General features: G+C 42.8%; 1 protein-coding gene across 1 annotated transcript in view; it reads right to left on the reverse strand.

Annotated features, from left to right (window-relative positions):
* Nucleotides 1–12,808, reverse strand: part of LGMN (legumain) — a 49,003-nt gene extending 36,195 nt beyond the window's left edge. Inside the window, exons 1-2 of the mRNA XM_019481655.2 lie at nucleotides 12,543–12,808; nucleotides 5,724–5,891 (exon numbers count right to left, since the gene is read on the reverse strand). Coding sequence (XP_019337200.1) covers nucleotides 5,724–5,861 — 138 coding nt within the window. The 5' untranslated portion in view covers nucleotides 5,862–5,891; nucleotides 12,543–12,808. The remainder of the gene's footprint in view (nucleotides 1–5,723; nucleotides 5,892–12,542) is intronic.
* Nucleotides 12,809–14,224: the final 1,416 nt, after the last annotated feature.

Below are 14,224 nucleotides of genomic sequence, written 5' to 3' on the forward strand. Positions count from 1 at the left end.
GCAGTTCAGAAGGGCTTCTTTGGGGAAATTTCTGGGGAGACTTAGGGCCACTTGATGGCTTTTTGAGAAACTGATCCAGGGATGTTTGTTTTGCTGCCCGCTTTTTCTCATTATAAATTTCCCTGTAGTGCCATAAGCGCAAGGATCCAGCACCTTAAGTAATAACATGGGTGTAAATGGCGGGGCACCGTAAGTCTAGGACTGCCTGTATAGGACCCTGCAGAACTATTGTCAATAGAATATTTCTAATGGCAGGTATAATCTGTCTGGAAAATAATAGCTGACTTTTCTTATGCGACTCGTCTGCAGCTGGCTTTACAAATCTGTGTAATATTTGCAGTGAAGCCTGTATGACTAACCTCAAACAGGCTATTATACATGAAGTATCCTCTAAAGCAGGGGTTTTCAATGTGGTTTTTTATTTTTTTAAATAAGTGTACCCTGGGCAGCCCACTTTTTAATGTGTACCCCTGGAGGGAGGGAGATGGCAAGCAGCCAGACAGAGCAGGAGGACAACTGCAGCAGACTGGCAGCAGCACAGCATCTGTGCAGCCCTGGGCCCTGCTCCTGTGAGGCAGCAGAGCAGGGTGGCAGTGCTCCATCCCTGCGTACCCCCTGGGACCTTTCAAAGTATCCTGAGGGGTACGCGTACCCCCGGCTGACAACCCCTAAAGGATGATTAGTACAAAAGGATGGAAGAGCTGATGGATGAAGCATAGAACTGGGAATCAAGGCCTGAGTTCTGTTCCTGGCTGTCCCACATGTGACAGAATTTTTCTCTCCATATTTAGGAAGTGGGAAACAACACTTCAAAGGCATGTAGTATGGCATAAACATTTCCATAGTGTTTTCAGATCAAAGGTGGTTCCCTGCCATGCATTTGCATTTTCACAGACCTGCGTTTTGCATACTGGCGTAAGCTTCTATGCCGACCTTAGAGAACAGGCCAGCAGACTCCCTCTGCCTGAAGAAGGGTGTTTGTGTCTGAAAATCTGCAAAGAACAATTTTGCCAACTATTCACTTAGTCTACTAAAAAATGTCACATATAACTAAATAACTTTGTCTGCCTACAGAATCCAAGTATTTTTGTTCCATCTTTGTTTGAACCCCACTGGGTAACTAGACTTTGTTGTTTTGATACATGGTATTAAAGTAGCTTCTACTGAATAGTGTATTGGCTAGACTAGATAAGGAGTAGACTAGAGTTAAAAACAAAAGTTCTGGAACAGAACTTTTATTCCTACAGATGTACACCCCTATTACCTTACTTTAAATTCCTGTGAAGTACTGAGGCTAGAAATAAACGTTGCCAAATTAAGCAGATTAGCTGTGCCACAATGTGTCCACGGTGCAGCTGATCTGCTTCATTGGGTAAAACACAGGACAGGACACCCCTTGATACTGTAGGACAAGGGGTGATGTATTCTTCCAGGGGGCCCTGGACTGTGCACCCCAGAAATTCTCAAGCAGGATCAGGCTCCCAAGCCCTGGGAACACCTGCCCAGCTTTCCCCGCTCACCCAGATAGGTCTCTGGAGATCCCAGGGACAGGTCCAGGTAGGCAGTTCCCAGCATGAAGGCATGGGGGTGCTACAGATTCCTGGCAGATTTTCCCCACTTATGAGGACACAACCCTGGAGATCTCTGCATGAGTGGGGAAAGCTGGGCTACTGCTACAAGGACTTGAGGGGCCTAATCCTGCGCACAAACAAACCCCATAAAACACCAGCCCAGCCAACTAGAGAGCAAGGGCACCTCAGGCTGCCCACACACTGCTGCCCCAAAGCAAACAGATGTCTACTGCAATAAGAGAGCACAAATTATTACTACCTTTTGTCATGGCACTGATCTGCCTCTGATGTGGCATGACCAGAGGTAGGAGTATCCATTTGCTCAGCATTTGTGCCATCATAAAAATTGTCAGATACCATCTGTTTCTGCTCCAAGATAACACCTCACTTCCCCGCCCCCAGGACAGTATGGGAGGAAGAGAGAGAGGGTTATTTATCATTCAAGCTGCATATATAAATTATTGCCACAAGTTGTAGAGGCTAATAAATTCTACAAAGTTAATGACTGCGTGAAACACTTTGTTTTACACCTGCTACTGTATAACTTCATTGCATGTGCCCTGGTTCCAGTATTGTGAGATGCAGTTAAATAGTAAATCCATATTTATTTTCTCCCTGCCATTCATGATTTTATAGACTTATTGCATTCTTTCTCCCTACCTCCACCTCTAGTTGCCTTTTCTACAAAAAGGCTAAGACTTTTCAGCTTAATCTTACTTCATACAAATGAGACTCTATGATTATCCTTGTTGTGCTTCTTTGCATCTTTTCTACCTCTGCTATGTCCTTTTAGAGATTGAGGGATGGGACTAAAACAGCCTACACTATTGGCATATGAATTTATATAGGGGCATAATGACATTTTCTATTCCCTTCTTAATAATTCCCAACATTCTATTTACCTCTTTTGATAGCTGCTGATCATTTGGGCCTATGTTTTCAGAGAACTATTCCATAATAAGTCCACAATGTCTTTAAGAGTAGCAATTGTAGGGCATATCATTATGCATCTGATACATGTGAGATAATCTCTGCCCTTATAACCATTTTGTTGCTCATTCACTCAGTTTTATGAGATCCTTCTTCACACTCACTTTTGTTTTTCTTTTTACTACCCTGAACAATCTGGTAGTTTTCAGAAACTTGAACATGTCACTGTTCCTCCCCCATCTTTCACCCTCTCCCAAAGCACGCACACTTTCCTAGTCATTTGTGAATATTTAAACAGCACAAAAGCCCCCAAAATACAGCACTGAAGAAATGGCTTGTGGGGGAGGGGTCCCGAAAACATGGCATGCTCTATTTGAGATTTTGAAACTTTTTTGGCAACTTTCATAATGCAAGAGATCTTCAGTGAAATTGCACTCTAAAAACTAAACAAAAAAAGAAGTTACATTTTTATAAGTATCTTCAAGAACTTACAGCTACTCACCCTTAATGAAAGAAAACCCAAATATGACTTAAGCAAATTGATTTCAGTTCTGTTATGTAAAGCTACTACTAGTAAAGCTTTGAAAGAAACAGTTTGAAAAACAAATCTGTTCAAATAATTAAGGTATACGCTTATTTAAACCTAAACATTTAAATCTTTGAGAAAAATCTCTTAACATACTGTATTTATTTGATTTCATCTTTAAAAAAAAAAAGTCATCCCCCCACCCAAAAACACACACACACTTAACATGGGAGGGGAAGCCCTTCATCTTGCAAAAAAGAGTACGGGGGGGTAAGTGACTGCTGTGGCTCAGGTTCCAACTCTTGCCCATGGTGGGGGCCACAGCTGCAGCTTCTGCCAACCCCTTCTGCACTCTACCATCTCCCCCATGCAGTCTCTTTCCCTACCCCCCAAGCTACTCCCCTATCTACCCCCCCCCTTTCTTCCCCCCATTCCCCTTGCTCCATGCCAGGGGACTGAGCCCAACTCCAATCTGGCCCCAAAGCAGCTGTGCTCATGGGCTGGGCTGCAGCCATAAAAATCAGTCCCAAGCAAGAACAGGAACAGAGCTGGCAAGCACAGAGCAAGGGTGAGGAGGGAAGCCCCTCCTCCCAAGGCTGCAATGGGGAGGCAGGCAGGGGAAAAAATCTGCTTGAACTCTTTATACCACCTGTCCCCTTTACTACCTGTGTCGTCCTGTCTGTCCCCACCCCAGCAGTGTGGGGGAAATGAATTGAGAGACAACCCCCTAATAAATTAGATTTTATGCATGGAAAATTATAAAACTTTTATAAATTTCCCATGTATAGAATCCAATTCTTGGGAGGGGGGTTGTCTTAAATTGAGGGTCACCTTGGATTTACTGAGTAAATACAGTAGTTCTAAGTAACTGATTAGAAAAAGCATTTTGAATGTTATTTATTCATAGAGAGTTCTAGTTCCTATTCAAATAGAGCTTGACAACTTAAATATTTTATATAGAGTAAACAGCTAGTCATTTACTTCCCCACCCCAATATCTTCAGTATTAAAAAAAAAATAAATAAATAAAAAAAGTTAATCTATATAACTACTTAAATAAATAATATATGGAGGTAGTATATTCTCCTAGAAAGCACAAATTAGCACCTAATTTAATGCAATAATTAGTTACAAACCAAAATCTTAATGGCCACTAATTAAATCCCCAATACCTTGGGGGAAAAATATAAATGCAAATAATTGATTGTATACAAGATTAAGTCAGCAAGTTGGAAACAAATTTTAAATAATAAACAAGCAGCAGCAACTAATTTAAAAATAATTTGGTTGAAAAAGAAAGAGGAACCTCCAAAAGGTAGTGGGTGAGAGAGGAAGAAGGAACCAGGTGGTAAGAGTAAAAATGCTTTTTGAAAAAGGTATCCCTTATTGAGCTTGGTGCTGTAACTGATTGAAATTTTAAGACCTTTTAGCAAGATCTCAGAGATCATCATAATGATCCCATCTGCCCTTAAAAGAAAAATCCAAGTAGAAAAGGAATGCTCCTTCACTTTAAGAACTTTTTGCTTGAAAGGAAAGAAAGAGCACTGAGGGAGATTTATTAAGCGAGAGAGAGATAGCAAAGGAGATGCCCAAGGGAGGGGGGAGGGGAAGAAAGGAAAAAGAAGAGAAGGAAGGTAGGTAGGTTAAGGAGTTTCCTTTTTTAAATTTAAAATTTCTGCATATTACTTTTTCCTAATCAAACATCCTACATTAAACATGTTCCTACCATAAAACAACTATTAATCATCTGGAATTTACAAGGAGGCAAATTTTACTCAAAATTTGTTCCTAATAGGGCCGTGTGAGGCTTTGGTCCCCAATTTTGATTTGGCCTGATTCGGTGGCCGAATCTAAATCAAATCAGGAGACCCTTTAACCTCTTCGAATCAAATCGGAACTCTCCAATTGATCTGGCAATTTGGACATAGACACAGCTTTAAATGTTTTTTTTTTCTATATATCTCAAGGTACCAGGCGGCTTGTGAATACTGTAATGCTGGGGTGGGATGGAGCATCCCACAGGAGCACGGGGGGCTCCCCAGCGCACTTGGTAGCAGACCTGGAAGTGGACCAGAAGCACTTCTGGGTCTGTTGGGGAGCATGCTGGGGGGCTCCCCTGGCTCAGTGACTAGTGCCTCCTGCATCTGGGGGGGGGTGGGGGGGGGGCGGGCACCCAGGTCCCCCCCATGGCTGATCACTGAGCGGGGAGGGGGGGGGGGGCGGCGGGCGGGCGGGACAGTTCACCGCCAAGCACATGGGGGCCACCCCGCACTCCTGTGGGATGTTCCATCCACCCCAGCATCACACTATTCACAAGCCATGCCTCGTACCTTGAGGTATTTTTTTAAACAAAAAAACAAAAACAACCCCCCCCCTCCCCCCCATACATTTAAAGCTGGGTCTATGGCTGAATCGCTGATTCTCTGAATCAGCATCGAATCTTCAGAGTTGGCCAAATCAAATCGGGGACAGTAATTTGATTTGGATTGCTATCCCCGATTCGGGCCGAATCGGAATCAAATACAGCCCGTTTCACACACCCCTAATTCCCAACTAAATTAATTCAAAACATCTGAAACTTGGGCTCTTAATTATGTTTTTAGGGAAGAGAGTTTAAGAAAATGCAAAGCAGCAGGTAGGTATGTCATATTCTAGGAAAAGATATGTTAGTGTGTCAGTGACCTGGACAATTCTTACCTGGTGTCTGTAGTTATACCAGCCATTTGACCCTGCTACAATAACAACCCAGTGCTTGCCTCCATCCTCTGGTTCTTCCAGGGGAAATGTGCTGATTCCCAGAATACAGCCTAGTAATACAGTTGCTTTCAAAACCATTCTCTTCCTTGTGTGCTTGAAGTCCAGAAACTAAGAAACAAGAAATTTGAAAAAGTAGGTTACAAGACAGTAATATAAAGTCATAATTGCAACTCTTTTGCATAAAAAAAGTGATACAGATAAGATTAAATTCCGGCTTGTGTCTTCAAATCAATAAACTGATACTAATAACAAAGATTTTTCAGACTTCCAAAAAAAAAAAAAAAAAAAAAAAAAAAAAATCAGCTAAAACTGATTTTGAATTCAGCCAAAAAGTGAAGCCAAAAGACTTTCATTTTTGTAACACTTGTATACTGGTTATACTCACTCACTGAGGATGGATCCTAACTCTCCACATTTTATAACTCTAGATCTTGTGAAGTAAAATCCCATAGGATTCATTTTCCTAACCAACTGCAATTTGACTTTAGGTTCCTTCCTCATTCTCTGGTAATAATGGTTTCTCCTCAGTAAGCATGAGCCAAGAAAATCTTGGCTGTTGAGCAGTACAACAGCTTTAAGTCTGAAAGTCAGTCCCTGGTAATATTGGTCAAGATGGCAGGCATCCCACTTGTGCTTCCTGCACAAAAGGGTTGCTGGGAAGCTCCAAATTAGAGCTGGGTAAAGAAAAGAGATTCTTAGTGCAGCCAGAGCATAATATCCTAGCTGTTTTTGTACAGCTGGAGTAATAACATTTCACTCTGTTCAAAGGATCCAAAAGAGGGAAAATAACAGGTATCAGTTAGGCGGGTACAAAATGCTTCCAGGTTTAAAGGGAATACATTTCTTCCCACTCTGCACAAATGTAGATGAACACTAAACAGTCAGGCCTAGCATGTCCAACTTTGATAGAGCCACAGAAGCTTTACTGCTATTACCCAACAGTCTCTTCTACTTCCTTGCCATGTGTGAAGGCAAAGTCCCACTAGCAGTTACTAAAGAAGTTATTTTAAAAGACTCTCAATTCTGAAAAAAAAATCTTTAAAAAGTAACACACATACTACACACTACAACCAGTCTGACTTATCCACCAAAGTTGTTTTGTCTGGATAGATTGGAGAAGTGGTCCAGATGAGATTCAAAATGGACAGGTGCAAAGTCTTGCACTTGGGACTGAATAACTGCATACACAAATATAGGCTGGAGAATAACAGCCTTAGCTGCAGTATTACAGAGGACTCGGGGCTTACAGTGGACCATAAGCTGAATATGAGCCAACAACATGCTTTTGCTGGGGGAAAAAAAAAATCCAACAGCATCCTCAGTTGTATTAACTTCCCCAAATGCAAGGGGAGAGATTCTTCTGCTCTATTCAGCACTGGTGAGGCCTTACCTGTAGTACTGTTTCCAGTTTTGGGCCCCACACTTCAAGAAAGACATGGGCAGTTGGAAAGACTCCAGTACAAGGCAACAAAAATGATTAGAGGCCTGGGAGGGAGGGAAATTTAGTCTGGAGATTAGGAAGAACTTTCTGACTACAAGGGTGATCAAGCACTGGAACAGACTACCTATAGAAGTTGTGGATTCTCTATGCTAAGAAACTTTCAAAAGCAGGTTAGACTGACACTTGGCTGGGATGGCTTAGTCAGGGATGATCCTGCCTTGAGCAGGGGGCTGGATTAGTTGACCCAGTGAGGTCCCTTCTAGTTCTACTTTCCTGCAAGTCTGTTTAATGACTTAATAAAGCAAGTGGTGTTCCCCAACAAACTGCTTGTTTTTGATGCAGGGTTGTTGGTTGCATGCCTTATTTCTGATGCAACACTCAAACCATAGAACAGCTCTCTCTAATACACAATGACCACGAGCTAACAAGGAAATCTTTTTATAATGATATAGTTGGCAAAGATTAACTTGATAGCCACCTATTACTGTAATGGTAAGAGGAGATAGGACTGGAACAATATGCTGTAGTATTAGGAAGTCATTTATGGGGTCAGACCATAGGTCCATCTAGTCCAGTATCCTGTCACACAGTGAGAAAGTGGATGCTAAGGGGAAGGGTTAACAGGGCATGCCCAGGAATTTTGATGCCCTACTCCTCTCCCATTGCAGCTTCATTGTTTGAAGAGCAAAAACTAGTGACTTGCAAAACCGTATTCCAATGCACAATGTGAGGTCAGTCATGCTTTTACCATATAAAAAAGCACAAAACAATTGACAAAAAGACAGCTTCAGCCACTCGCATCTGTCCACTCACTACTCAAAATCCCTCAAAATAGCAAGGTTGTTTCCTTCTGAAACTACTATGTATAATGAAGAATTTTAGCATGGCATGTAGCACAAGTCTTAACACTGGGTCTACCTGACACCAAGGATTCTGCAGTCAGTCAACAAGGTCAGAAATGTTCTGGACCAAAAATACAATACAGCTTTCAAAACAACCCCCCTCCCCCTCTTTATGTAATAGGGTTGACAGGCATTAGGTACGACGGATCATGTAAAATAATTCCCTATTAGGAAAGGAAATAATAGGGTGATGAGGGGAAAGGGAATCAAAGAGTGCTATGTCTTTGCCTTCTTCCTAAAGTTTCTTAAAACGTAAAAACATGTTGTTCAGATCTGCATGAGATAAATCAGTGCCATTACCACATAAAAAAAATTGTGGTTTGAAAGTAAATGTGCAAAGCTTAACAATTCAGGATTTGCTACTCAATTCAATTATATTAATTTCTGCTAATAAATTTAAAAATTAAAGAAAAAAAAAAGTTTTGCTTCCATCAGCATACAAGGAGGCTAGTAAGGGTATGTACCATGACATGCATGGTTCTTATTCCTATCTGGATGCAAGGGAGGTAAAAAAACCCTGCAAGTTGCCCATCTTGCCACTTCCTTTAAAACGTGTCAGATATATATCACAACTTGCTCACTGTCCTCAAGATGCTTGCTTTCAGCATGTACAAGTACTAATTCTGCTGTGAGCAACAGGACTACAACGTCCAGGCCAAGACATTTATTTGTAAAATTCTGACACTTCTCATGCCCTCTGTTCTTACAATAAAAGATGTCCTCCCTGCAAATAATCAGAGAGATTAGAGAAAGGAATGGAATGTCTGAATGCAACCTGTTCCATCTTGTCAATTTAACAGAATTCAGTTTATTTCAATATTACTACCTAAAAAGAAATGTTTAATCAGTTAGTGTAAAACTTAAGAGGAAACCTTTTGTTCTAAATTGTTTGCTGAAGTGGATTATTTAAACAAGCCTGCTAAATCATTTTCTCTTTGCAGTTCTCAAATAAAGAGAAAAGGGCTCTGCAGATCAGAAATGAGATACAGATCCTAATTTCAGAATAATCAATTATTAAAGATGCAGGTTGTTAGTTCAGTTCCATGTATGCATACATGTTGTTTGCCATCTGACACTTGCTCAGTGGCTCACATAAAATGAGCTGGTGGAGCTCAGTCCAGGTTCTAATAGATAATAAGCATCTGCACTATGAAACTCATCACTACAATTAGTGCTAACTAGCAGTCTCAGGAGAAGTCAAACTTATGAAAAACAAATAAACTAAATTCTTCCCTTCCCCTTTGGGATGAGAAGAAGGCAAAAGTTAGGTAAAATTAAAAAAAAAAAAAAGACGACAACTACTGACCTGCCACATGAGAAAAGAAAGCAGCATGTGACAAAAATAAGTGATGTCTAGGCCACATATTCCAAGAGAAATGTAAGACCAACTTTCAAAAATTCTTCTAGTTTGTTTAGAACTGCAGTTCCGAATATAAAACATTTTTATCTTCAATTCCCAACATTTTACTTTGCTGTTTCTAATGTTGCATGCACCAGGAGTTTTGTTACACAAGATATACATGATCTGTATCTGAAAGAGTTTAAAATTCACACAAAGTTCAAAATCACCTCATAGTTTGATAATAGGGATATTTTAGATCTAATGCATATTGACCTTATAGAAAACAGTCTTGACTGGCATTTTCACTATTGTAGACCTTTGCTAAGCATTGCTGTTTGAACTGTGACATACAATAATGTATAGGCATTAACTGAAATATAGCAAATACAGTCTGTAGTCAGGCTAATACAACAAACAAAACAAATACTTGCTTACCTTTAATATATTTTGCTTAGACTTTTTTTGATAAATTCTATACTATAAATCCATTAGATCCCAGTATTACGATTTTTCTAGAACATCTTTTGTTGTTTTGCTTCCTTTTAGCTGTTCTCATGACCCAATGGCTTATTTTCAAAACCAAGTCACAATTCCTTTCCTAGATAAAATAGTGCCCTTTACTGGCACCTGACTATTGACTTCCCTATCCTGCAAGTCGCAGAACTCATTCTGCAATGCACTGTCAGTTACATGATACTGAACTTGTGGACTAATTCCTAAATCTGAATGTCTAAGACCAAGCACCTAAATAAATTCCTGGATTTTTAGAGCCAGTCCTACATTTCAAACTGAAAGTTAATAGGAAGAAGATATTTTGATTTCTATAATTCAGGGACAATTTTCTCTCATTTCTTTTTAAGAGTTTTATATTTTGCAAGCAGTAGAAATGAAGATTAGAACAAGACACTTATGGAAGGAATCTTGCCTAAATTCGCTACTAACTGATTATAATTATGATAGAGTGTAATGGTTTGCAATTCAAAACCATTAAAAAAACCCCATTAAATACAAAATCAGTCAATGAAAAATGTGCAAATGTATTCATAGCAAATGCAAAAAAAATCTAGTTTAAAGACAGCACTTGTGTTCTTATAAAAAGTAGCACAACCCCGTTTAATATTTAACTAGAAGTTCAAAATAATTTTAAATTACTAGTCCACTGACTATCAGATTAAGTCCTAGAGCAGTACCAAGGATGATGACCCACTATTTCACAGCAGAAGTCACACTTCTTCCTCCCTGTGACTGACAGACTAGTAACCCTGGTCTGAGTAAACCCAGGGTTTATCCTTGCAACCCAAGAATTCAGTGAAACTGAAATCAGCCATTTACTTCTTCACATCCACCTACTCGCATCCAAAATATCCCCAGACATTAAATCAGTGACTTTTTATCATGTAATCACACTTTCCAAGCTGCAGGTACAAAAGATACAAGTATTAATGCAAAAGCTATTCATATATGTTAGACTGCATCATTCTGCAGATGAAAGCTATTTCTGTGAGCTAGGTAAATGTCTAAAAACTTTGGGTTGACAATGTAGGGACACTAACGGAAGAAGATTCTAGGCAATCATTATGGTGTATGCATAAAAGGTCTAGTCAGGTGCCTGATGAACCCCTTTGTATGAAGTCCGGCGACCATCACACTCAGACTTTTGCTTTGTATGCCAAGGCAAGAGTACAAAGAAGTGGAGGCTGCCCAAGATCTACCATCCCCCCTTTAGACCATGAAGAAAGAATCCAAAGACCAGACACAGATGATCTAGGAAAATAAGTAACAAATGAACTTTGTACCTCAGCCCTTTGTACGTTGTGTTTATTCTTTGTCTTGCTATTTTTTTATTAATCATTCATCTAATCTTCATGAATCATTTCAGCTACCCTGCACAAGAGCCATGTCATCATATGCATTTGTACAATATGCAGCACAATGCAGTCCAATCTCAATTAAGGACTCTGGGCATTATTTTAAGATAAACACTTGACAGACCTTCATGTGAAGGTAATTCTCTCAATACTGCAGCTCTAAACAAACCCATTTTATGTGGAGAGAGGAAGTTAACTGTGTTAGTCTGAAGTCAGACAGAAAGGAAGGCAGGGCCATCTGATACAGCATACTTCAAAGTGACCCTACAGTGTGCAAGCAATCCATCCTCCACACAAGACACCACCAGAAATTCCTCTCTGAAACTCAGGGAAAACCCTGTCTGTTGGAACAGTAGGAAATGGAGCAGCCTGCCCAGGGAAGCAGGGGACCTCCTTCACTAGATATATTCAAGAAGAGGCTGAGTACAGCTGTCTGCAGTGCACAGGGACAGCAAGCCTGGCATCCACGTGGGGGATACCCGTGAGGTCCCCTCCAAGCCTATGGATCCGTGACTAATTTTCCACTTAAGAACTGTTCTTTGGGACCAAATCTGTGCACGCCAAGTGGTGGAAATGCTTCCTCTGCTTCATTCATGGGCTGCCCTTTCCCAAGAGATCCTGTCACGGCTGCAAGCCATGCATCAGGACAGCTTCGAGCCTGACTCCTTAAAGAAAAACCAAATCTTATGGGCCAGGCGGAGGTGGCACTGCTGATGATCACACAGCTGCTTCTGAAGCTGCCACTTCCTAGGCCGTGGACTCTTCTGAGCAGGGACCATTTCCATCCCTTTTTTTGGGTGTATGCAGCATCTGACCGGGTGGGTCTCAGTGTTTTCCATCTCCAGGCATCGGTCACTGCAGCGAGGCGCCCCTGGGAGAGCGCCAGCTCTGTACTTTCCCTCGGTTTTTTTTGAGTACGAAAAAAACAAGGCAGTAATTGTTGGGCGTTAGGGAGAGCGGAGAAGCCCGGCGGGGCCTCGCCACGCCTGGGATCCCCGCGGTAACTCCCTGGACGTGTCCAGCCTGCAGGGAGGAACCCGCGGCCCCGCCTGGAAACCGCCGCGGCCGGCACGGGAGCTGACACCGGGCCGCCCGGCTCCCAACCCCGACGGCGGGCGAGCCGGGCCCGACCCCCCGCACCACGACCCCGGGCCGCGCTGCGGCACCTCCTGCATCTCCCGCCCGCAGGTGACACCCGGCTCTTACCCGGCCCCGCGCCGCTCCGAGCCGCCGCCCGCAGGAAACCCGACGGCTGCTGTGATTGCTGCGGCCAGGGGGCACTGTATAGAGGAGCGCGAGTGGCGGCGCCCTCGGCCAATCGCGGCGGGGCAGAGGCGCGGCCACGTTCCCCGCCCCCCGCGCGGTGACTACAATTCCCCGAGCGCCCCGCTCTGGCGCGGGCGAGCTGCGTTGGGATGCGCGCGTAAAGCTCGCTGGGAGCTGTAGTCCCGCCGTGCGCGCCGGGGCGCGGCCCAGGCTGGAGCGCTGAGGGGAGCCGGGCGCGTTGCTTACGGAGACCCGCCCAACTCCGTAATAGCTGTGTCACTGTGTGTATTAATTTGCACAACCAGCACAATAAACACAACAAACGAGGGATCCCAAAATGTTGTTTCATTACTCCTCGAGTCATTATATTAAACGCACAACTCTTTTTCAGCTCCACAAAACAAAGTCAAGCCTTGTTGAGCTTCTGGACCCTGCCTCCAATGATTCATTGAAAGGGATTTCCACACCTGAGCTAATGTTCACCTGAGTTCATATTTCCGCACCTGAGTCAATAGGTTTAGCTAGAGTTTAAAAAAACAAAACCCCAGTGTGCAGGGCTGTGAAATGTGAGCAGGTTACCAGGGCGAGCGAGCGAGCAGGCAGGCAGCAGCCCTGCAGAGAGATGGCGGTGGGACGAAAAGACCATTGCAAAGGAAAGCGGGTGGGTTAACGCCTGTGGAATGAAGAGTTTGGATGGGATCAGGTAGGTTATAATGAGCCATGAAGTTAGTTGACTCCTTCAGTGCTGCCTGACTGGAAATGCTGCTGCCACTGCCAGGCAGTTGGTTTTAAGCTTTGGGTGGACCAGGACTCAGAGGGGTGCCAAACATGGGTGACTGGTGCTTCCCAAGTCTGGGGCGTACCAGCGGGGCACGACCGGGAGGGGGGCGCCAGCGGAGCCAGTTTTAGTGGGGCACAAGCACTCTCCGTGCCCCCTACCAGCCGGAGTGCTTGCTGCTGGGGGGCACCAGCACTCTCACGGGGAGCACGTGCCCCCCGTGCCCCTCCTACGCGTCGCCTATGGTGCCAAGTACACCAGTGCACCCTCGCACCCCGCGATACCCCGGTATGGGTGGAGCAGTTGAATCTCTAGCACAGAGGCAGTTATAGCCATATAAAGGTACTTCATGCTGATGCAGCTTTTGCTTATGAACTATACAGTACAATATGCATTTGTACCAGTAAAAGTTATTTTAGAACCACAGCTTAAATGGTACAAAATTGTGTGTGGACATTACAGCTTCAGCAAACAACAGTAGGGGTTGGGATCTTGAATATTTAAGAAAGAAGTCCTTACCTAAAATACTTGTCAGTCATTTCAAATAAATAGGCATTAAAAGTGATCTTTACTTGGGCCACATCAATATTAGAACCTTTCACCACCACAGTAACCTCGTTGTAGGGTATAAAATTAATGGCATTTCCATGATGACCATGTACAGATGGAATCACTGTTGTCGTAAAAGTGTCTCTGCAGAGTAGCTTATTTTGTTCTCTGAACTGATGTAAGCTTCACAGATAAAAGCACATTTTTTGTCACATAAATTTCATCTATATTTAAGGAGGTTTTTATAGCACAGATGTGCTGGCAACCCTAGGTCTTTTGCAAGTATAAAAATGTT

Source organism: Alligator mississippiensis, chromosome 2 (genome assembly GCF_030867095.1).
Source record: "Alligator mississippiensis isolate rAllMis1 chromosome 2, rAllMis1, whole genome shotgun sequence".
Classification (NCBI taxonomy): domain Eukaryota; kingdom Metazoa; phylum Chordata; order Crocodylia; family Alligatoridae; genus Alligator; species Alligator mississippiensis.